The 22,259-nt window shown below is 41.1% G+C and overlaps 3 protein-coding genes across 4 annotated transcripts in view; 2 read left to right on the plus strand and 1 right to left on the minus strand.

Moving 5' to 3' along the window:
• Nucleotides 1-3,061: 3,061 nt before the first annotated feature.
• Nucleotides 3,062-6,780, plus strand: LOC133448731 (class E basic helix-loop-helix protein 40-like). The gene is made up of 5 exons (XM_061727546.1): nucleotides 3,062-3,448; nucleotides 3,575-3,638; nucleotides 3,858-3,965; nucleotides 4,420-4,543; nucleotides 4,776-6,780. Exons 1-5 carry the CDS (start codon nucleotides 3,378-3,380, stop codon nucleotides 5,693-5,695), a joined length of 1,287 nt encoding a protein of 428 aa, XP_061583530.1. The 5' UTR covers nucleotides 3,062-3,377; the 3' UTR covers nucleotides 5,696-6,780.
• Nucleotides 6,781-7,742: 962 nt separating this feature from the next.
• Nucleotides 7,743-12,470, minus strand: ttll3 (tubulin tyrosine ligase-like family, member 3). The gene is made up of 13 exons (XM_061728596.1): nucleotides 12,207-12,470; nucleotides 11,795-11,856; nucleotides 11,571-11,692; nucleotides 11,274-11,466; nucleotides 10,927-10,982; nucleotides 10,691-10,819; nucleotides 10,479-10,593; nucleotides 10,253-10,369; nucleotides 9,961-10,141; nucleotides 9,425-9,573; nucleotides 9,112-9,346; nucleotides 8,535-8,970; nucleotides 7,743-8,432 (listed from the first exon to the last, which is right to left on the minus strand). The coding sequence occupies exons 2-13, from the start codon at nucleotides 11,799-11,801 to the stop codon at nucleotides 7,743-7,745; spliced, it is 2,430 nt and encodes an 809-aa protein (XP_061584580.1). The 5' UTR covers nucleotides 11,802-11,856; nucleotides 12,207-12,470.
• Nucleotides 12,471-18,614: 6,144 nt separating this feature from the next.
• slc4a8 (solute carrier family 4 member 8) overlaps nucleotides 18,615-22,259 on the plus strand; it is a 34,876-nt gene continuing 31,231 nt past the window's right edge. For both annotated transcript variants that reach the window (XM_061727547.1, XM_061727548.1), the window contains exon 1: nucleotides 18,615-18,850. In XM_061727547.1, the coding sequence (XP_061583531.1) occupies nucleotides 18,806-18,850 (45 nt within the window). In that variant the 5' untranslated portion in view covers nucleotides 18,615-18,805. The remainder of the gene's footprint in view (nucleotides 18,851-22,259) is intronic.

Below are 22,259 nucleotides of genomic sequence, written 5' to 3' on the forward strand. Positions count from 1 at the left end.
GGTCAGTGCTATTATTTGTAATATATTATATTATTTGTATTCAGCACAAATTATCTTCCCCATATCATATAATCCACCATCCCCCCGGATTTTTTTTACAACTCGAGTACTTTGTACCATCATGATCCGACATTTATCCACACTGAGAAAAACAACTTGTTGCGGTGGACCGCATGTTAAAATGCAGTCATGTCATGGTGTTATTAGGTACAAACCTGTTCCTCGGAGTTGATTTTGTTTTGAATACCATTTTTTTTAAACAAATAAAACTATAAACTAATATTTCTCATTGTACCATTTTAATTCGCATTTGTGATTGGAAATAGGCTATTTCGCATTGCGGAAAACATTGGGAAATAGCCTATTTCCCAATCACAAACGCGAAGGCGACTTATCATTTGCTGTATTGACAATCTTTTCCAGAAGAAAGCTCTTTTTTCCCCTCGTTTTCGTGCCAAACAGTCATGTGAGTGAGTGCGTGTGCAGCAGCCTGCAGCGGTGGCAGACAGGTGCAGCTGCACGGGCAGGACGTTCCTGCTCTCAGCAGCTCCATGAGGAGATCAACGTGACACGCTGCACAGCCTCAAGCCTGATTTATGCTTCCACGTTAAATCGACGGCGTAGGGTACGCGGCGACGCGCAACGTAGGCTCGGCGTTGGTGTAACGCGGGACCATAAATCAGCCTTCACGGACACTACACGGCACGTTCACGCTCAGGTGCACGTGGTTTGGCCACCCTGGTTGAACTGTTTCTACCAGCCCTGTTTCTTCTGCGGAAATGTAGACCAGTGTCACCGATCTTTGTCTTCTTAATATTCTTATACGGACTTTTAATATCTAACATTGGGGACGTTTGTCCCCATACCTGTATCAAGTCTCCCATTTTGGCCGGGAAACTACCGTATTTTACCCCTCTTTCCCGCCGTCCCCCTCCTGTATTAGTATTTTCCCCTCAATCTCCCGTTTTATAATATTATTTTTAAAACAGCAAACTGAATTGTCAATAGCCTCGCGAGAACAGCCACCTGCTGTATGTAGCCTGGGTGGCAGTTCTCGCGAGGTTAGAGGCGACGACGAGGGCAAACTCGGAATAACAAATCACTATCAGAGAGATGCATGGATGTAACAAGAGAGATTTCTGCAAAAAAAAGCTTAGACTTCGTGTAAATATCTCTAAAAATGGGAAAGCGAATTTACTTTCCTAAAGAGGAGCAGGATGGGGCTCATTTACGAGTTCTGAAAGATATAAAAGCTGGAGACGCAGAAACATGCGTCTGTGTCATCAGTCATGAATGCTAGAGAGCTACATGAGTGAAAATGACAAATTAAAAAAAATGTAAATGTTTCACTTGAAAACAAACTGTGTATATAAACTAAAAATATTTAAAATAAATACATGTGCTTTAATTCGTTGTGTTTTCATTTAGGCTCTATTATCTATCTATCTATCCGGCAGGAGGGTCCCCCTTATGATCCAGGTCCTGCTCAAGGCTTCTTCCCTCTTAAAGGGGAGTTTTTACCTGCCATTGTTTATGCTATGTTTATGTAATAATTGCTAATGGGGGGTCATGTTCTGGGTCTCTGGAAAGCGCCCAGAGACAACTTCTGTTGTAATAGACGCTATAAATAAAATTGAATTGAATTGAATTGAATATTATAGGAACATACATAAGAATGCCCACAGCATTTCAGTTTCAACAAAGGTAGAACTATCAGATTCTGGGTACATAATTGTAGTCGTAAGTGGTTGAGAGGTAGTTATTTTAGATTTGTTGTAAATCTGTTTTCAAATGTAAGATGCCTGATCTAGGTTGGGCTGGTGGACAGGACAGCAGTGGACAATTCCCTGTATTTTTAAATCCAAAACTTTACAGGTATGGTTTGTACGACGAGTATTAGGGCCAAACTAAGGAAAAAAGGAAAGGAAAATTGGAGGAAATTACGAAAATAAAATCATAATAATATGAGAATAAAGTCGTAAAATTACGAGAATAAAGTCATAATGTTGCGAGAGTAAAGTCGTAATATTTTGAGAATAAAGTCATAATGTTGCGAGAATAAAGTCGTAATATTTTGAGAATAAAGTCGTAATATTACGAGAATAAAGTCGTAATACTTAATATATTATAAATATAACTTCACAAGATGCTTCAACATTCAACATTTTAACACTCTTCCTGTTAGAGTTCTCATAAATTAACACTTTATTTTCATAAATTACGACTTTATTCTCGTAATATGACTTTATTCTTATAATGTTACGACTTTATTCTTGTAATGTTACGACTTTATTCTCGTAATGTTACGACTTAAATTCTCGTAATATTACGACTTTATTCTCGTAATATTACGACTTTATTCTCATAATATTACGACTTTATTCTATTACGACTTTATTCTCGCAACATTACGACTTTATTCTCATAATTTTACGACTTTATTCTCATTATATTATGACTTTATTCTCGTAATTTCCAATTTTTTTTTGTCTTAGTTTGGCCCTAATACTCCGTCGTAGGTTTGTCCCCCTGTCTGGAGCTCAAGGGACCTAAAATCAGTATAGCATGAGGATGCGCGCGTGTTTTCCGACTCTAGTCTCAAATGTGTTGTAGATCTCTAGCGGCGTGGGCGGGTTGTGTGCCCGCTGGGCTGTCTCGCTAAGGCCCGCTGAACTCCAGCCTTGGGCGGCCGCCAGCACGTTTCCCTGCACTGCCTTGTTTCCATACACTTCAGCATGGTGGTACACGGGATCCACACTCCCCGCCCCCTGCGCCGATGTCACCCGCCGTCCGTCCACTGAGAAGCCTTATCTGGAGGGAGCGGGGCGGGCCCGCCGCCGCGGATGCAGCGCGGTGAAACACGTGAGGCTCATGTGACAGAGGTAGGTCAGACTCCAGCCTGGTTTATGGTCCCGCGTCACACCAACGCAGAGCCTACGGCGTAGAGGTACGCGGCGACGCGCAACGTACGGTGCGCGTCGCCGCGTACCCCTACGCCGCCGATTTAACGCGGAACCATAACTCAGGCTTGAGCGGAGAGTCAGAGGGTTTATTTAAGTCGTCGCTCCGTCCTCCCCCACTTTCCCAACGCGCCGCCAAGAGGGTTGACTTCCTTCTGCGGCGGGACCACGACGTGGGATTCACAGGAACTAACCTTTAAGCGTTTCTTAGACCTGAGATAAAGCTTACAATTAATAACAATCGTCCTTCAGAATGACAAATGCGTGAATTTTTTTTCTCCGCCTCTCTTTTTAGTGTATTTCAGACTACTTTTCAGCTACATTGCGCGTAAATAAATGCGTGGTTATTTGTGAGCAAATCCAAAAAGTGCTTTGACTGTTGACGGTGTTATTGGAGTATTAAAAAACAAAGAAACAATGGAGCGAGTTCCCAGCGCGCAGCCGCCTCCTCTGTCCAAGCGCCAGGCTGATCTGTCAGACGTGCAGGGGTAAGTTACACTCTGGACACATGCCCTTTTCCTCATGGAAACATTTTCTTTCCTGAAACTTGCACTTCACACAAAAACACAGTCATTTCTCACTCCTGTGCACTTTTTTTTCTCTCCTCACCATAGGATGGATTTCCCTATGTACGTGTACAAACCAAGGCGGGGAATGAAGAGAGGAGAGGAAAGCAAGGTATATTTTTTGTTTAAAGTGTTGTTATGAATATTTTTTCTCTAACTTCCAATATTATGACCATAGATCTTAATGTGTTTAATCTTGAAGGAAAACAAAATTGTGGCAGCAGTTCCCATAAATGGTTGACCTAATTCCTGCTATGACATAACTCCTGGATTCTTCCTTGTGGGTGTAACTGCCTATGAATTTACGCAATATCCATGTTTATTGTTGCAGGATACCTACAAGCTGCCCCACAGACTTATTGAGAAGAAGAGACGAGACAGGATAAATGAATGCATCGCTCATCTAAAAGATTTATTACCCGAACACCTGAAACTCACCGTAAGTTTTATTTGGTTTGCTGGGAGGGATAATGGGATTCAACAGTATTGAGCAGCATGCGCCATCTAGTGGCCCCATGCGGGAACTACACCCGTGCTGCTCTCACCAGCAGCTCCCACTAAAGAGAATGAGCCTATTGTCATGTTTCTTTGGCTTTATTTAAAATCTATTTTTAAACATTAAAAATCTATTTTCTATTTGTTTAACACTATAACTTATTATAAAGACAAGACACGAATATATCTAAATGTATATAAATATATGTATATGTATATATATATATATGTATACGTACATATCATTATTATTTGTATTTTAATATCCTAATGGTTGCTGATGTTCATTTGCAAATTGATATGTGACAGCAGAGACCTTGTGCAGACCGGTAGTGCAGCTTAGTGTGTCTGAGTTATATAAGCGATCAGGATGTGCTGACTGTGCGTGTTTCCCTCAGACGCTGGGCCATCTGGAGAAGGCTGTGGTTTTAGAGCTTACGCTCAAGCATGTGAAAGCCCTCACCTCCCTCCTGGAGCAACAGCAGCAGAAGATCCTCGCTCTGCAGAGTGGCATGCAAATTGGTGAGCTGCAGTTATTTACACATACACATACTCCCACACATGTTGAGTACCTGTAGAACAGAGTGGCTTTGACAGACAGAATGCTAATTTGTCAAATGAATGACAGGATTGTGAAAAGCTGGAAGGAAATGTCAAATGTAGTTATTGGAAAAGGGAATAATATAAAAACATCAGCCTCACTTATACATGAAATTGCAGAATTTTTGACAGTGTTATGTCTTGTTTTTAATAGATCAGCCTTCTGTCAGCCAGGAGAAGTCAGAGGAGATGTTTCGCTCTGGTTTCCACATGTGTGCGAAGGAGATTCTTCAATACATGGCTAGTCACGAGTCTGAGGGAGACTTAAGGCCATCCCATGTAATCAACCACCTTCACAAGTTAGCTGCAGAAGTACTGCAGAGTCCCACCCGACCCCGCACCCCCATCAGTCCTCGCCCTGAGGAGATCCCTGCCTATCACCAGCATGAACTTGACAAGGAGATTCCCACCAGCTCGCCCTCCAAACCCACTGACGGCTACAGGAAGAACTGCGTGCCTGTCATCCAGCGGGCGTACGCTCTACCGAGCAGTGAGCAGAGCGGCAGTGATACAGACACAGACAGCGGCTACGGGGGTGAGCTGGAGAAAACTGAATCCGGTGTGCCCCAGAGACGCCCAGATTACTACGGTCAGGAGAGCCAGCAAAAACGGCCGGCGGGTGACAGGCAGAGCTCCAGCATCAAGCTGGAGGATGACGAGCCACGCCACAAACGACCCCGCATGGAGTCCTCTGAGGACGAGTTGCTCTCAGGCGGGGAATCGTCTTCTTCATCCTCTAGTGGTTACAGTAGTTACATGAGCGTTTCCCCCAACCACCCACCTCCTCCACGACACCCTCTTTGCATGCCATTCTACCTCATTCCACCCTCTGCTGCAGCCTACCTGCCAATGCTGGAAAAATGCTGGTACCCAGGAGCTATGCCCATGCTCTACCCTGGCATGGGAGGCTCTTCACCCACCATACCCAGCGAAAGACCATCCCCACCTCAGCTAGTGTTGTCCCCCCGGGGAGGTTCTCCAGCCCCAGCCATGTCCCAGACCCCCATGGACTCTCCCGCACTCCTTCAGGCGCTAAAGCAAGTACCACCCCTCAACCTGGAAACCAAAGAATGAGAGATGATGGAACAGGAAGGGATTCAATCGAGCTCTAGTAGCGGGAGGCAGAGTCAGTAGCAAGACGGAGAATAAGACTGAGCTGTTCCATAATACATAATCACTCATCTCCTTTTTTTTTTTTTTTTATTTTAAATCCTCAGTTTGGAGGTTAAAAAGCTAACAGAGGGCTTGTAGAAGTGATCCCAGAGGCAGGGGCAGCAGCCGACCATACTGAGAGGGATGTGAAGCTCTGGTTGAATGTTTAAAGCTCAGTGGTCCTCCCCATCACACATGTATTGTATAAACCGCACCTGTTCTGCGCGCGCACACATTGGTTGAATGTAAAGTAAGAAATGTTTTCGATGCTGCTGTTGAAGTGTAAATGCAGATAACGCTGATGCATCTCACTCATAGCTGTTGTGAAAAAACACGCCATTTAGAGGCTTTTGCACCAAATTAGGAGTAAGAAGTTAGCCAAAGTTTGTCAGCTATACCCTTTGCTCACCATTCTGATTACTGAAGACGCCCCTTTAACCAGAGATGACGGCAACTGCCGCAATAAAATCAAACATGTTCTTAAGTGTGAACACACAGGGGTGAGGGTACCACATGGCCAAAGTGAATGAATTGTCTTTTTATTTTATTTTTTGAAAGACATACAGTTGAAATGGATTCCTCTAATTATTGTCCATAGACTTCTTGTACATTTCTATTTTTGATACATGTTCCTGCACTTTGGGTGCTATGTGTGTGGACAATTTTGTGTACTCAGACCATGTACATTCTGTAGCACTGTGCTGGACCTCGTCTGCATACTCAACATCTGTTTCTGCTCAAGTCAAACCCGGTGTTTGTTCTTGCTGTTGCCTTTTGTGAAAAGTTGATAAATCTCAGATGTTTATTCTCTGTATTATGTAAGAATACTGGAGTCACAAGAAGTAAGGAGTGGAGATGTGAATGTAAGTTTTACCAGAAGACTAGTTTTCTATAGAGAGAGGTACTTAAGATTTTGTATTTTGGGACCTAAAGAAAGGTGTTTGATGTACATATTTTGTCTATAAATGTTATATAAGTGTATTAATAAAGTATTTTTCCTGTGGAAATTTTGATTGGCTGTTTGTGAATGAAAGAGATGGAGAGTGTGTGTGAAAATATTCAGATTCATGTATCTACAACACAAGATCAGAGTACATCTGTCTAAAAGCAGAACTGAAGCTCCTAGTCAACTATCTGGGTGTTCGGTGTCATGCAAACAGATGAGGGTGCAAAGAGTTCAACCGAGACAAGAATTGAGATCTGTCCTCTGATATCTGTGCTCTGCACTGTAACCACAAAACATGGTTGCACTCGTCAAATCACTACCGGTATTGACTGATCCTATTTGTCAGTGATATGGCAACATTTCCAGTGTTAAACACCACAGGCTAATCGAACGCATATCATTGTTTCCATTTTTATTTCAGAACTGCTGATTTATTCTATATCTGGTTTATCTGTGCAAAGTGAAGTCTGACGCTGTGATTTTGAACCTGAAACATCATTAGTTCCTTTCAAACTAGTTCTCTTCAAGTTGATGCTCTTCTAAAAATCGGAGTTATGTGTTCAATTATTGTAGTTTGCAGATTATTTGAAGAAAATATTGCCTGCCCAGAGGGCTTACTTCAGTTAGTTGGTCCTCTGAGCCTTTGGTGTAAGATGAACACCTGATAAATATAGGCAAATGTGAATGATTCAAGAATCTTCTGACGGGCGACTTCTCACATGACCTGGGGCACTCATGATGCTGTAGTTTACAACTACAGCCACTGGGACAACTGCATAAGCATTTGGCACTGAAGATACTTAATCTGATTAGGGTATATTTTTTCTGAGTTTGTATTTCTTGTAGTAGCCAAACAAGTGCTAAGATCTTTATTGCCACCTGCTGGAGAACTAAAATACTTCCATAAGTAGATAGATGGCAATAAGATGCTGTATGTTGAAAACATAGGGGTTAATAGAATAGTACCAAGTGCTCTGTATTAGGTTTAATCAGATTTATTATAAACAATGCTAGTGACATTTCTTAAAAATGATTAGGTGCTTTCCATACATACATTTCTTTCCTTTGCATGTCCTTTGTCTTTGAGAAAGGAGGAATAAGTAACGCTTGGTGACCGACATCCAGGTTAGGAAGGGGGCCCTGGATTGAAGGAAAGAACTGAGTAGAGGTCTCGTGTTGAGGTTCAGAAGTTGTCTGAAGAAGAAAGGATCCGGAGATGCGTGACCCGCTATGAGCACTGAACTGAGATTGACCCTCTGGTTCGTTGTGAGGAGGGCCGAGGGAGAAGGAAATACTCCTTGGTACAAGGGTCTTTCTGTAAACACCAGCACTGGCACCAGACTGATGCACTTTTGCCTGAGGTTCATGGTGCACCCTCAAAGACCGTTTGCGAAGAAGATTGTGGGAAAACCTGCGAACATTGTGGGCGTTTTTTACCTCTGCTCTTATATTAGGTTCTCTTTTTGGAGATGTGGGCATCACTATCATCCTCTCTTGGTTCTCTAAGCCTGAGTGGCAACGAGCAGCTACTGTGCGTGACTTCTGGCTTGATGGGTCATATCCTTTCTCCACCTCCTCTGGAGGACGCTGCTGATAGGAGGTGTGGACAGCAACAGGTGGAATCTTTTCACAATGCAAAGGTTTGGGTTGACGTAGGGCGTGTCCTTCCAACAGCAGGTTTAGTGCCTTGTAGTGAGGAACTTCAATTGCAGACTGGAAACGCAACACATAAAAAAAGGGAGTTTAGTATAACACCAATTATTCAAAAGCATTATCACAGAAGTAAACACTTATTGACTCTGAAGATAGTCCAACCTGTTTATAGATTAGCTGGAAGCCTCCTGTGTAAGCCTTAGGACCAGTCTTCTGGTCTAACACAACCCTCAGTGTGTCCAGCTGCACAGCAGGGCAGAGCCGTGCAGTCACAGCGGTGGAGGTGGACATAGTGGGACTGGAATTGATCTCCAGAAGCCAAGGCTTCAGATCTCTACCCAACATGAAATCAGCTCCATAAAGTTCAAAGCTTGCCTTACGCTGCTTGACTTGGCCCTGAGCTGTCTGCAGGGCATGAATCACCGCCTTCTGCATGCCCGGGACCACCACTGATGCCCATTCTTCCTTACGACCCTGCCGCTGCAGGAAAGAGCAAAACTGAGAGCAGGACCACATATTATCGTCAGGCAATCCTGGATGGCGGCTAGAAGAAGGCTGACAGTGCTTCTGGATGGAGTTGTTGCACAGGTGGACTGATCTGAGGAAAATACATGGAGTTTAATGTAGGGAGTGTTCTGAATAACATAAAACAATCAAAGGGGCACGTTCAATCCCCCTTGGATTATTATCTTGATTTCAAGCTCAAGAACAACATATTTACTTCATTCCTTTAGCTCACCTGTGCAGAGTTTTTGTTGAGTAGGGCTGAGAGGAAAAGCGTAGGTAGCAGTCTTTGTAGAACCAGACAGTCAGAGGATTCCAGTCGGTAACAAGGAACCACTGACGGATGTCAAACTTTGTGCCGTGGACTAGCAGGGGACGTTCCATGTATTTCTGAACCACCCACTTCATTAAAAATCTGTCAGTCTTCGCGAGAGCCAAAATCTTGTCCAGGCGATTCATACACTTAATTCCTGAGCGGGACATTTATCTTTTAACTAATATTTTAGCAACCGTGAATGGTTAAAAAAAAAAAAGGGAAAAAGGCTCACCTCTTCCCCTTGACTTGGCTCCTGGTTTGGTAATCCAGATGTTGTTCAGTCCATCTATGTCCAGCTGAGGACAAACCTCTTTCAGGCTGGCTAACATGTCCTGACAGCGCGCTACAAACGCGCCGCTGCCTCGGATCACTGCACCTTTGCTACATACAGAACAATCTGTGTTGGAATTGCAAATACACCGTTTTGTACATTTTATATTTTTGGTATACAAAACTATGCATCTTTGACATGATTTCTCCAGTTGCCTCCTATTTAAAATATGACTAACTCCATAAATGAGTAAACCGAGTGCTTCTATGGACCAAATCTGGTTTTGAAACGTTTACATATCTGCAGATCTTGAAATACTAGACTATTTTTCACAGGTTTTCATATTATGTAAACTCAGATTTCTTTTTCAGTGAAATACATTTCTGACTCTTAATGACCTCCAGGTTATTGACTTGATGAGCCAAAGGAAGTAACAGTACAGTAGAGTCTCACTTGAAGGCTATCATTTTTTAACAAATCCTAGAAAAGATACTCACTGAGCAACCTTGTAGTAATCTTGCAAAAACTCATCCCACTGTTCTTCCCCCAGAGAAGGGCATGCTTCTTCCGTTACATCGATGTCACAATGCCTCAAAATACTGAGAAATTCTTGACTCACTTGTAAAGCTCTGTCAATAATTTCTGGACCCACAAACTGATTTTGATAGCCATATAACTCTGCAGAGACGGGGAGGGAGACAAAATTGATACTGAAGGAGAATATTACTGCTTCTTCTTTATGTCATAACATCTTATGTATTTTCTATTTACTTTTCATAAACAACTTACTGTCTTCAGCACTGTCCTTGTCTTTTTGTCTTTCACCCTCTGCTCCATCTGTTCTCCAAGCACTTGTCTCAACCACATATTGCAGGAGGCTGGTACAGGCTGTCCTCCTGAAGTCCTCTTCAGTTTCATAAGAGATGAAAAAGCAGTGTTAAAGAATATGAGACCACGGGTAACCCTACAAACCCCCAGCATTTTATGATCTTTCAACACTGGTTTAACAGCAGACCTATGAATGCTTGCTGTTCCTCCTCTTCTCCAAGACTGTAGCATCTTGGGAAGAAGTTATCAGGATCTGCTGCGTCAAACCACCGAAGTTGTCGCAGGTTCTTGCACAGCCCAACCTGAGAGAAACACAAGTATGTGCAGGAGTCCCCGGGAGGAGCCTGGACCAAGCTGAAAAACGTGCATTTCTTTTAGTCAGTCAGTTTCTTCACGCACCTTTGTTGTAAATGTTCCAGCATTTGCAAAGTGATTGATCATTTGATCATTCTGTAGGGCGAGGCGGTCTATTTGATCCGTTCGACATGTCCAGTAGAAATATGTAGTTTCATTTCGAACCAGGCGAGACTAAGTTAAGTTAACGAGAAACAGACACAGTGGATAAATGTATTTGCTTTCACTCTATGCAAGATATCAACGTTCTAAGTTACTGAGTCACTTAGATGGTAACTTACCATGAGGTCATACATGTAATCAAGGTTCTCGTCTTTCTTGCCCTCACCCACTCCCTCTGTAAAGAGATAAGAGAAGGGTGTTTGTGTGTGTAAAGCTGTCTTACATATGCAAAGAAGTGTGTTTCTATCAGGCCTTTTTTTAAGTTTAATGATGAAGGTATGATAATTTAATCCCTCATGTACGTGTAGCGTTTACAGCTACAGGATCTGCATTATTAAATATAAAATTGAAATACTTTAACAATTAAAAATATTTAAATTACGAAGCAATTACGTTTTTTTTCTTTCAAAAATACGTGTCCAAAATGTGTAAAACTGGTATGATCATTAAGCCAATACAAATTTACCAAATCCTGTTGCCTCTCCAGTTGCATCAGCACTGCTATCCCCATCACCACCACCATCCTCCTCCTCATCATATCCGTGAGACCGAAGTGCTCTCTGGACTGGACTGGGCAAGCAGCGCTCCACCCACCCTCGGGCCCACAAGGCAGCACGTATCACAGGATACGGTCCCTGCACTGAAAATACTTTCTTCAACTGAGGAAAGTATTTTGGAGGAGAAACAGAAAAACAAAAACATACAGTAATGGATGCATCACAGCAAAATCTTTATTTAATGTATTTTTTATTACATATTACACCTTTACTGCTTTTTTCACCGCTGCTCTGGCTGCTTTCAACCCGTCTGTTGCTTTGATTGGTGGCAAGCGTGACACACTGCAATGTGGCCCCCCCTCCAGAGGAGCCACTGTGGATTGTAAAACTGGAAAACAATTAAATGTTTAAAAAAAAAAGAAGAAGAAAAAACAATTAATGTGCGCACACATATTTGCTTTCTACATGCAATATATGTTTGTTGGCTTACCTGGCATTTGTTTGAAATGTTACCTCTGTTTTGTTCTCTCCTCAACATATCATTGTGTAGACCTGTTGTGGAGAAGAAAGCAGATGCTTGACAGCATGCTTTTAGCAGAGCATATACAAAATCGCACTGATCTATTAACCCTCCTCAGGTACTTTTTTATAGTTATTTTTTACTAAAGAAAGCTGTCAGATCTGAACAACGAGGTTTCCACTGCAGATGAAAATTACAGAGAGAAAGCTTTACTATAAATAGTAAGGCATGTGACACCTACTTATGTCCATGCAGCCACTGAAGAAGAATGTAAAATGGGTCAAGCAGGCATCTTAATTTGTACTGACTGACCACCGTGCTGACGAACTCGTGCGTACAAGAGGCACATGCAGACACCAACAGGCATAAACTGACGACATACCTGCACACTGTCCACCTTTCTATCTGTCATCTCCGATAATAACGATTAGACATCCATTAAAACTGGTGTTACAAATCAATCTTTGAAAAAAGAAATGGTGACTATTATATGTCCATGGAAAGGCGCTGTCCGGCTTCCTTCATGCGTCCTTCAAACAGTTCCCATGACAACCGTGCATGCTCTCTCAAAATGTTTATGGTTGCCATAGCAACTGTAACAGCAGTCTCCGCAGAAACAGGACGCTGAAACAGGACGGCGAGGTAATGTAATGTAATGCAAATACTCTCTTGTAATGTAATGTCATGCAAATACTCTCTTGTCGACAATCTTATAAGCTCCCACCAGGTGGCGACGGAAGCTTCCCTATAGCCTCTGTTATGGTGTGGCGTTGGTGATGATAGCCTCGATCGTTGTCGTCATCTCCCACAAACTTTTATTGCTGAAGCCATCTTTATTTCAAAATCTATCTGAAAAGTTATAATATTGGGTTTGAAAGTAATTTTAGACCGGTTAAATTAAGATTTTAGTAGGCTACAAAGTGTATGAACTTTACATAATTAATTATTAATTATATTGACATATAATTATGGATATTGACATATAATATGTTACATTTTAGTTACGTTTAGAATTGGTTAGAACATACCCTAAAAACAGAAAAAGTTGGGACTATGGAAAGGACAGGCCAGAGACACCAACAAACACAAAAACATTAGACCAGAGATGAAAACAAAACATGGAATTAACAGAAATGTGAAGAGAGAAGAATTAGGAATGATGCAACCTGATATTTCCTCCTCCACAGCAACATAACAAAAACGCCAGCCCTACAGGATTGATCAAAAAGTTAGTTTTCAATGTAATTTTCTAGGTAGAAATGGCTTCCTCTAAAGTTAAAATAGAAGCTGGTTACATAGGGGAGGAGCCAGACAACTGAAGGCTAAGTCTCCTGTTCTTCAAATCAAATCAAATCAAATCAAACTTTATTTATAAAGCACCTTTCATACATAAAATGCAACACAAAGTGCTTTACATAAAACAAATAAACATAAAACTTACCGCACACACACAGACAGACACAAGCACACCACAATTCACCCAAGTTACACACACAAACACACACGCAGACACACGGCGTAGACACGGCTGATCACAGAGGATCCAGGTGAGGAAATGGAAACAGGGAGCCGTCCACGCCAGGAGGTCTCATAGCCCGCAGCTACAAGCTCCACAGAGACCATCCCGGCCCGGACGGATAGAGGAGTCCACACCACAGCGGTGAAGCCGTGGTGCAGAGCTCCACCACCATCCAGGCCAGAACCACCTCCAGGACGACCCCCAGGACGACCCCCTGCAGGCCAGAGTCACTCCCAGCATGGAGGCTCCCCATGAGGAAACACTGGAGCTAGAAGCTGCAAGAAAGCAGAATAAGATACACTAAAAGAGTTTAAAAAGTATAACGTAACATAAAATCCTAAAAGTATGTCTAGAAAGCAAGACATTAAAAACTAAAAAAATAAGACAGTAGAATGTATAAAATAGACCATAAATAACGACTAAAACATTTAGATATAACATGAGAAAAAACAATGAAAATAAAATATGATAAAACAGGATAAACTAAAGATTAATATAAAACAGAGTAGTAAGATCCAATAAAAATAGGGGTGAGCATAAAAAATTAAAAGAGTTAAATGAGTCAGTTAAAAGCCTGACTAAAGAGATGGGTCTTGAGCCTCTTTGTAAAAACATCAACAGTCTCTGCGGGTCTTCTTATTGTGAACCAAAGGTACGACAGAGATCCAGGTGGTCAGTTGGTCTTTAACTGACTCAAAGGTGTTTAAGTCATGATGGAGCCTGACCATCAAGGACTTTATGTGAGAATAATTCTGAACTCCTGGTTTACCAGGATGCCAGTGAAGAGAATATGAAATTGGAAAAAATGTCTTATCACTCCTGTAAATTCTTTTCAGGCAGTTATACATTATTGTTTAATAAAAAATAGAGTCTTCTACAAATTAAAAAGTATTCGTCCAAGGACAAAACTCTGTGGAACAAGATGACTATTATTTTTTCAGGAAAACACTTTGTTCACATGAACAAAACAGAATTCCTCAGCAGTTTCTTTAATTCCCAAAACATGCTCAAGGCTCTGTAATAGAATAATATGAATAACTGTATCACCTGCAGCACTGAGACCTAATTAGGCAAGTGAAGACTGATTGAGTGAAGATTGTCTCATTAAAGGAGCTGTATGTAAGAGCAATAATAAAACGAATCATAAAATGACCCCGATATGTCAACAGACATTTAAAAATCATGTTAATTTCAAATACTTATGTCACTGACAACAGCACTCAAGCCAGGATATTCCCGTTTAAAAAGAGGAGTTGCAGCCCTCAACTGATGTTTATGTTGTCATTTTTTGTTTTGGCCTGAAGCTCCACCCTCCACCTATCTCCCAATCACCAAGTCAGTATTGTTTCTGAAGCTCCACCCTCCACCTATCTCCCAATCACCAAGTCAGTATTGTTTCTGAAGCTCCACCCTCCACCTATCTCCCAATCACCAAGTCAGTATTGTTTCTGAAGCTCCACCCTCCACCTATCTCCCAATCACCAAGTCAGTATTGTTTCGGCATCCGGGTTGCCAGCTCGGCTCTAATTATCGCAGCCATGGCAGCCTACGTTCCTGCTGCATTCTGCAGCCTACCTGGCAACATCTGGTCGGGGGGAGGAGGGGGAGGGTACACGCCGCTCAACAATATTTTGAAAGTGACTGCAGTACCAGTTTTGGCCATTTCTTACAGACGGCTCCTTTAACTAGTGCAAATCTGTTTTTGCACTGTGCTATGATCTAATCCTGACTGAAACAGATCAAGCGATAATATAACCACAGAATAATAACCACAGATAATTCTTTTTTTTTATATATATATATATATATATATATATATTTTTATCCCTGATTTTTTCCCATTTTCATCACCCAGTGCTGTATCTAAGTGCCCTCTACCAACCCTGGGAGGGCCCTGCACTGAGCTCAGGTCTCCTCCTTAACCTGAGGAGTGAGCAGGCCGCTTCTTTTCACCAGACAGGGTGGGGTTTCTCCGGCCAGACGTAGCGCGTGGAAGGATCACGCTATTCCGGCCAGATCCTCCCCACCCCATCTGGCGCCCCGGCTGGCCAGAGGGGGCATGTATAGCCCAGGACTGCTGCATGTTTTTGTGAGGTAGCATTACATTAGGTCACATTAGCTACCCAAGGGAACACAGGGAGAACATGCAAACTCCACACAGAAAGGCCCTTTCATCAACCCCACCCAGGGTGTGGGCACTGAAGTCATGGGGGAACTAACACCCACTTCAGCACCCACAGCTTCCATAGCATCCAGATTCATCAGAGCCAAAAGAAAAACATCCTTGAACATCCTTGTCTTTTTTTTTTTTTTTTTTTTTACAAATGTCTTCATTAAATAAGTGACAAGGATTAAGAAGTTGCTTCCTATTGAACTTGAGCATGGAACTAAAGAGAACAATTATTTTTTTGTATTTGGTTACAAACATGTACTATAATGAAAATAATTTAATTGGATTGAACATGGGGCCTTTCTGTGAGAAATGTATACCTACATAGGTTTTTTCAAGGTAGTTGTCCAAAAATATGCATGTGAGCTAATCTGGTTATTCTCAATTATTTGTTGGGATGAGTGGAAGCATGCATAGTTATTTTTATCCTTCACCTCTGTGTACAGATTGTACCCACCTCTTTCCCAATGACAGCAGGAATATGCTCCAGTAACCCCCATGACCTGCAATAGGATTGAAGCAGGTGTGTGAAATAGGTTGAACTCCAGACTTTGACTAGGTCTTTCCAAAATCTCAAGTCACTTTTTTTTCTGCTGATTGAATCACAGTCCCAGTGCATGACCCAATTTTTGAGCAAGCTTTAGCTGTCACATTTGTCATGGGAGTGTGCAGCACATCTGGCACTAGAATACTCTGGAGTAAGGCCTCCAGAATAAGATTTGCAGATAAGTCCAAAATCAACTCAATGACTGCATGGTGCCCAATTTTTATGGCTGCAAATACCATCAAATTGTTATCTTTCAATAGTTGTGCTAACCTGTTTGTGGAATGTTTTTTTCTATTTAAATGCTGTTTGGCCATCTCCAAGCATGCCACTGGGCATTAAAGCGAAACACTACCCCTTTGGTCACATCTGTCCATATAATATTGTTGCAGAAATCCTGGGGTTTGTTCAGGTGCAGTTTTGCAAACCTGAGATGTGCTTCTATATTCTTTTATAAAAGAAGAGGCATTCTCCTGGATACCCATTTATTCAGTCTTATTCTAATTGTGGTGCCATGGACATTAAAATATAGCAGTTTAACCTTCGGGTAAATTTATTGGGATATCCACTCATGTGAAGATTGGTATCTCTCTTATATGCTAAACAGGTATTTAGTACTATTAGTATATATATATATAATTGCTGCATTAAAAAAATGAATGGCACAATAAAAAAAGGGGCTGTACATGCCTTATACTGAGATCCATTAAAATCATATGTTTAGAAGAAAAAAAGTAAAAAATTGCTTGGAGTAGGCTATAGTGTCTCACCTGAAAGAAATGTATTTATCAAAGTCATCAAGTACAGTTCTAAGGGAGTTAAACTTTGTTCAACTTTACAAACACAGTATATAGACTTGAAATATTAAAAATTAGTTTGGCAGTCAAAGTTCCCCATTACAGTTTTTAAAAAGAATTAAATACAAATAACATGAAATTCCAAAGATAAAAAAGTGAACACATACATACAATCATACATCATCTGAGGCCTGTTTCTAGAGTTAACCATCTAAGATGCTCTCAAACTGGGAGATCTCGGATAAAGAGGACACCAGCCTCTACCAGCTCTGAGTTGTCTATTTTGATTTAAACTAGGCTTATATTCTTTTCTTTTGAACTTTTTATCTTTAACGATATATAAAAAGTAAAGTTTTATGAATATTGTGGCACACGTTTGCCTCGAGTGTACGCTATTGCCTTAGCTGGATGGAAAGTCCGTTTGTGCAGCATCTTGTAGAAGTTTTTTTTTCTTTATTGAACACAATTTATAAACAAGAAAAACACATTTTATACAAACTGCTAGTAGAGGAAATATAATATAAGAAAATAGAACATTTTGGGAGGTATCATGAACAAGAGACATATACACAAATGATAAGGTAGACAAGTAAAGTTAATAACAAAGGAACAGTAAGGAATTTTAAAACAAATAGCATTGACATTTCAGAAAGAGACTTAAAATAAAAGATATTTTGATATATCGGTGAATTATTCTTTTGCAGAGTTATTTGACTTAGTATTTTTTATAGAGACAAAAAAACTTTTGAAATCATTTAAAAAACATTGGAAAGAGGGCTTCATTTTTCTCCATTTACAACAGTGTATATGATATTTAGTCAGTAAGAGAATGACATTAACCAAGAAGGACACTGATTTGTCAATTGTATATGTAAAATATAATATTAGCGATTTTTAATTTTGGAATGTCATTCATTTTTAAAGATAGCCAATTTCTAATTTCACGCCAAAAAGTTTGTGAGACAGGACACAATAGAAACATGTGATCAAGTGATTCTTCAGATTCATTACTAAAAGCACAGGGGTCAACTTCAAATTTAAATCTTTGTCTCAAAAATTCAGCGGTTGGATACAATTTGTTGATCAATTTAAAATGAGTTTCCTTGACTTTGGGGGGAATGGGCCATTTGATATAGTTTGAGTGGGCTTTTTTCTAGTGTAGACAAACTTATAAGACTGTGAAGTGTCAGAATATAACCCTTTGTGATAGTCATTAAAGGATCTCGACTTAAAGACAGCACTTATAAACTTGTTGTTACATTTCTTATCCAATAACACATAATCCTCAATAACTAACACAGGAAGTGCTGTCTCAATATCTCCATACATTAGAGCACTTTTAATCAAATGAATAAGTGGCAGGGGAAACATCTTGTAAAAGTTAAGCTCATGTCACCGCGGGAACGCAGGGAAACTCTCAAAGTGAACATTTTGTCCGATGGAGCAGCTCTGAGGAGCATCCTCCTCTGCTGGTCGGCAGCAATGCGGCGCAGCCCGTTGTGCGCCTCGCTGCTCTGATTGGCTGCGGCTGCGGTGATGCTGTCTGCATCCTGCTATAGCCTGATTTATGGTTCTGCGTTAAATCGACGCAGAGCCTACGCCATAGCGTACGGCGCATCGCCGTGTACCCTACGGCGTAGGCTCTGCGTTGGTGTAACGCGGGACCATAAATCAGCCTTCATAGCAGCCAGGCCGGGAGGAGGGAGGGGAGCTGGAGGCGCGGCTGGCACATCGTCACAACACAAGAGAGGCAAAATAAATATTCTCACAATTTTTTGTCACCTGAAAGAGATGTCAACTGTTATATGTTTGCAGCAGCTGAGGGAGTTTTTTGCGGCCAACTCGTGATTCCTTCTTCCAGACGTCCTGAAAACAGCGCCCGGAGACTGACAGGCTCAGTCACATCTCACCTTTACACTCCGTGCACGCTGAGCAGGTTAACCCAGAGGCCATGAGTGCGTCCGCCAACGACCCCCAGGGCATTCTGAGCTACCAGGTACAATTCATTTTAATTCATCCAGTCCTTCGCCGTGGTGGACTGAATGATGCAGACCAGGTGTATGTGAAGTGAATTATCTGAGCTAATAGAAACTCTATTGATGGAGTGTGCCCAATGTCAAGAACTATTTAATAACACAAACTAATGTTTTGTCGCATTCGTACGAGATGTATTACTCTTCAAGGCGACTAGAGGACCGTGAGGCAAGGCTGTGTTTTCTTCTGCTGCAGAATGATGAATTTGGGCTTGCTGGTGGTGTTATTCTGAGGTGTGAACACGTGCAGCACTTCTTCGAGCGCATCACGTTGCATTGCACTGACAAATCTCAGTTACTGAGACTATTGCTAAGGCATTAATAAGAATGGGCTCTGTAAATATCATGGCCACATAGTGTGAGAGTGCAGCAGATTATTGAGTGGATGTGGATATTGACACAGAGCCTTCCATCGCTCATGAACCGCTTCTCCGGTCACGTGTGTAGAGACGACCGGGGTGTATTTGTTTATTTCCTTATTTGTGGTTACCCTCAAATGACCTTGACGCCATTCTCACACAAAGTGCTCCATAAGAAGATGCGTCTGTCTTCTTCACGCATGTTGGTCAATAGCCCGTTCTGGCTGTGAGGGGAGGACAGACTGTGAAGTGTCGGGTTTAAGCTGGAAAATAGCCGGATCCTACTCGGATTTTGAGTAATGGTGACCACTCCAGCCCTTATTCCAACTGCCATTCTGTAACTGTTTAAAGATAACCAACACAGCAGCCCTATAGCTTAAGGGACTTGGTGCAGCCTCCTCCAACAGTCCTGTCATCTTGGTGAGTTCTAATAACATCCTGTCTGTGGACAGGCAAGACAGACAATAACCAGAGGTGAGCTGGGAAGTCTCAGATATGGTTAGACAGCTTTCAGACAAGGGAAGGACATTGTCATGGGGACTCAATCTTTAAACAGGATATGTCAATTTAACATCAAGGGGCTGTCTCTCAACCATACCTGTTGTAGCCAGGCAGCTCTCCTCGCTGCTCCCCACTCCTCTAACCTGTTGAAATGTTTACCAAAGTGTTGTTGATGAGTCCTAGAGGGTGAGCTCATTTATTAAAATAGTCTGATGTCAAAACAGCTCCAGGCAGATAAAACATATCCAGTCACCTCGCAAGCAAGCATGAGGCTGGGTAGTGTTTCAAATACCGAAACCAGGAGGCAGGAGCAGCAAACTTTTATTGAAGTGGATAAGAAATGAAGAAAATTTAAGAGTGTGAGGAAAAAGAAAAGAAAATGTAGGTGGCAAACAACCACAAAAATACAAAACAGGCAAAAGAACAAAGCCCAAAATATAGACTAACATAATAAATCAAATTATCAGTTAAGACGGTTGATCGATGACCTAGCAATGCACAGACGGAGAGAAAAGACTGTATACACACTAAGAACTAATTGGATCACAAAGTAGCCTACAAATGAAAACTAAGAGAGCAGGTAAACAATGGTAACAAATGTATAAAATAACACACCGAGAGTGATAATTCAAAATAAATATGTAGCTTAAATAAGCAATGAGTGTAAGAAAACCAAGAACAATCTTCACCAGAACCAGAAACGTAACAGGACTAAAAAGAAAACCAAAGCCACATGCTGCATACAGCTAAATCCATTATCAAAGGTGATTAAAAATCTTATGTGTAAAGGAATAATATTAGGTATTTTAGATGTTAATTAAAGCAAACATAAGCCACTCAAAATAAAAGTTCCAGGAAAAAAAAATAGATGAAATAAAATAATATTTGTGTAATTATATTACATTTGAATTGTTGTATTCTTGATCATGTATATAAATGTCGTTTAATTGATGGAAGAATTATGATGATGAAACAGGAAAAGGACAACTTTAAAATGTTCATAATTCTTTAAAATAGGATAGAGCATTACAGGGGTTTGACAAAATAATACTAGGAAGGAATATTAACGAGCTCCTGTCAGGAGAGCAGACTTCATTAGAGTCTGGGCTTCCTCACCACTGCTGGCTGCTTGCTTACATCTTTATTGGACTGAAGTGAGGAATTTGACTCAGCTATTTAAAAGTATAAAGTTGATTAATTATTAAGCCTTCCTTGGAAAAAAAAAACTGTGTGCTTTGGGTCATTGTCTTGCTGCATGACTGCTTTCTGTTGAGGGTCACTTCATGGACGGATGTCCTGTTTTATTACGTTTTTTTTCAAAATACAGTGTATCAGACTTCATGTGAGTTCAGTGATAGTAATTTGTTCTGGCTCAAAAAAGCCCAAATTATGGTTCCACCAAGACCATGTTTGAGATAAGGTTCTGATTTTTAAGTGCAGTGTTGTTTATTCTCATGATAGCATGATACTTCTTAATAATGCAAAACCTTTTAATTTTCACATCATTTATCCCAGCAGGATTCTGCTTTGTGATCTTTAGTAAACTTCTGACAGATAAGAAATAAAAAACAAAAACAAATGTTCTTTATGAAAAGCAGCATTGTTATTCCTGATTCCTGGTGTACTCACAAACGTCAGCTTTAACCTTTATAAAACAGATCTTTAGGTTTGTAAGCGTCATACTGAGTTCCTTCTCGGCACGTTTTGATCTCTGTGTATTAGAGGGACACTCCTGGGCGATAACAATGGGCTTGAATTTCCTCCATTTATACTCAACCTTGTTATAGACGAGAGTTTAAACTCTTCAGATATGTGTTGGTAAGCTGTTCCAGCCTGATAAGCATGAATAACACTTTTTTAAGCCAGTTTTCATTTTTAAATATTTCCCTTGTTTGTTCCACGACGTCTCGCCTGTAATGAGCTGGGATAGGCTTCAGCAGACCCCCGTGACCCCCCGTGATGGATGGATGTTCCACAATGAAATTACGCACATACTGATTTTCCTCTTACAGCCTGTGTGAAACTCTTTTGAAGCTTGACATGAATACATTTGGTGGCCCATATCCCAATGGGTCCACAAACCTTCACGCATCAGTATACAGTATGTAGAGGACATTTTGTTAACTTGATATGATAAAATATCCTCTGATTTATATGGCTGAATCACATCACCCAAATGTAGATCTAAATGTTTTCTTTTTTGTTCATTTCTTTTATCCAGTGTGAAATGACAACATGTTGTGCGCCATGAAAGCCTGCAGTTTAGGCATACTGAACATGTAACAGTCTGCTATCCACAAAGCCGTCTAAGGCTGCAGTAGAACTTGTAGTAAAAAAAAAACAATTAGAGAGCGAGAGCTGTTGGGAGGCAGAATTTAACGTGTGGCATTGAATAAGGTGTGCATGACTCATGCTACCCGTGGGATGAAGCTATCAAACACCCCCCCACTCTTAATACAATCCAGCTTTCTCCTGTCCCCATCACTTCTTCCTTCCAGTCACTCAGGTTTAA

Source organism: Cololabis saira, chromosome 8 (assembly GCF_033807715.1).
Source record: "Cololabis saira isolate AMF1-May2022 chromosome 8, fColSai1.1, whole genome shotgun sequence".
NCBI classification, from domain to species: domain Eukaryota; kingdom Metazoa; phylum Chordata; class Actinopteri; order Beloniformes; family Belonidae; genus Cololabis; species Cololabis saira.

Excerpts from the sequence above, each read along its gene's own strand:
- LOC133448731 (XM_061727546.1), top strand. The coding sequence starts at position 3,378 with ATGGAGCGAGTTCCCAGCGCGCAGCCGCCTCCTCTGTCCAAGCGCCAG. Across the intron at positions 3,639-3,857 it reads AGAGAGGAGAGGAAAGCAAG|GATACCTACAAGCTGCCCCA; the intron begins GTATATTTTTTG and ends TTATTGTTGCAG. Across the intron at positions 3,966-4,419 it reads CCGAACACCTGAAACTCACC|ACGCTGGGCCATCTGGAGAA; the intron begins GTAAGTTTTATT and ends TGTTTCCCTCAG.
- ttll3 (XM_061728596.1), bottom strand. Across the intron at positions 11,467-11,570 it reads CGGTGAAAAAAGCAGTAAAG|TTGAAGAAAGTATTTTCAGT; the intron begins GTGTAATATGTA and ends TACTTTCCTCAG. Across the intron at positions 10,142-10,252 it reads CAAGGACAGTGCTGAAGACA|AGTTATATGGCTATCAAAAT; the intron begins GTAAGTTGTTTA and ends CCGTCTCTGCAG.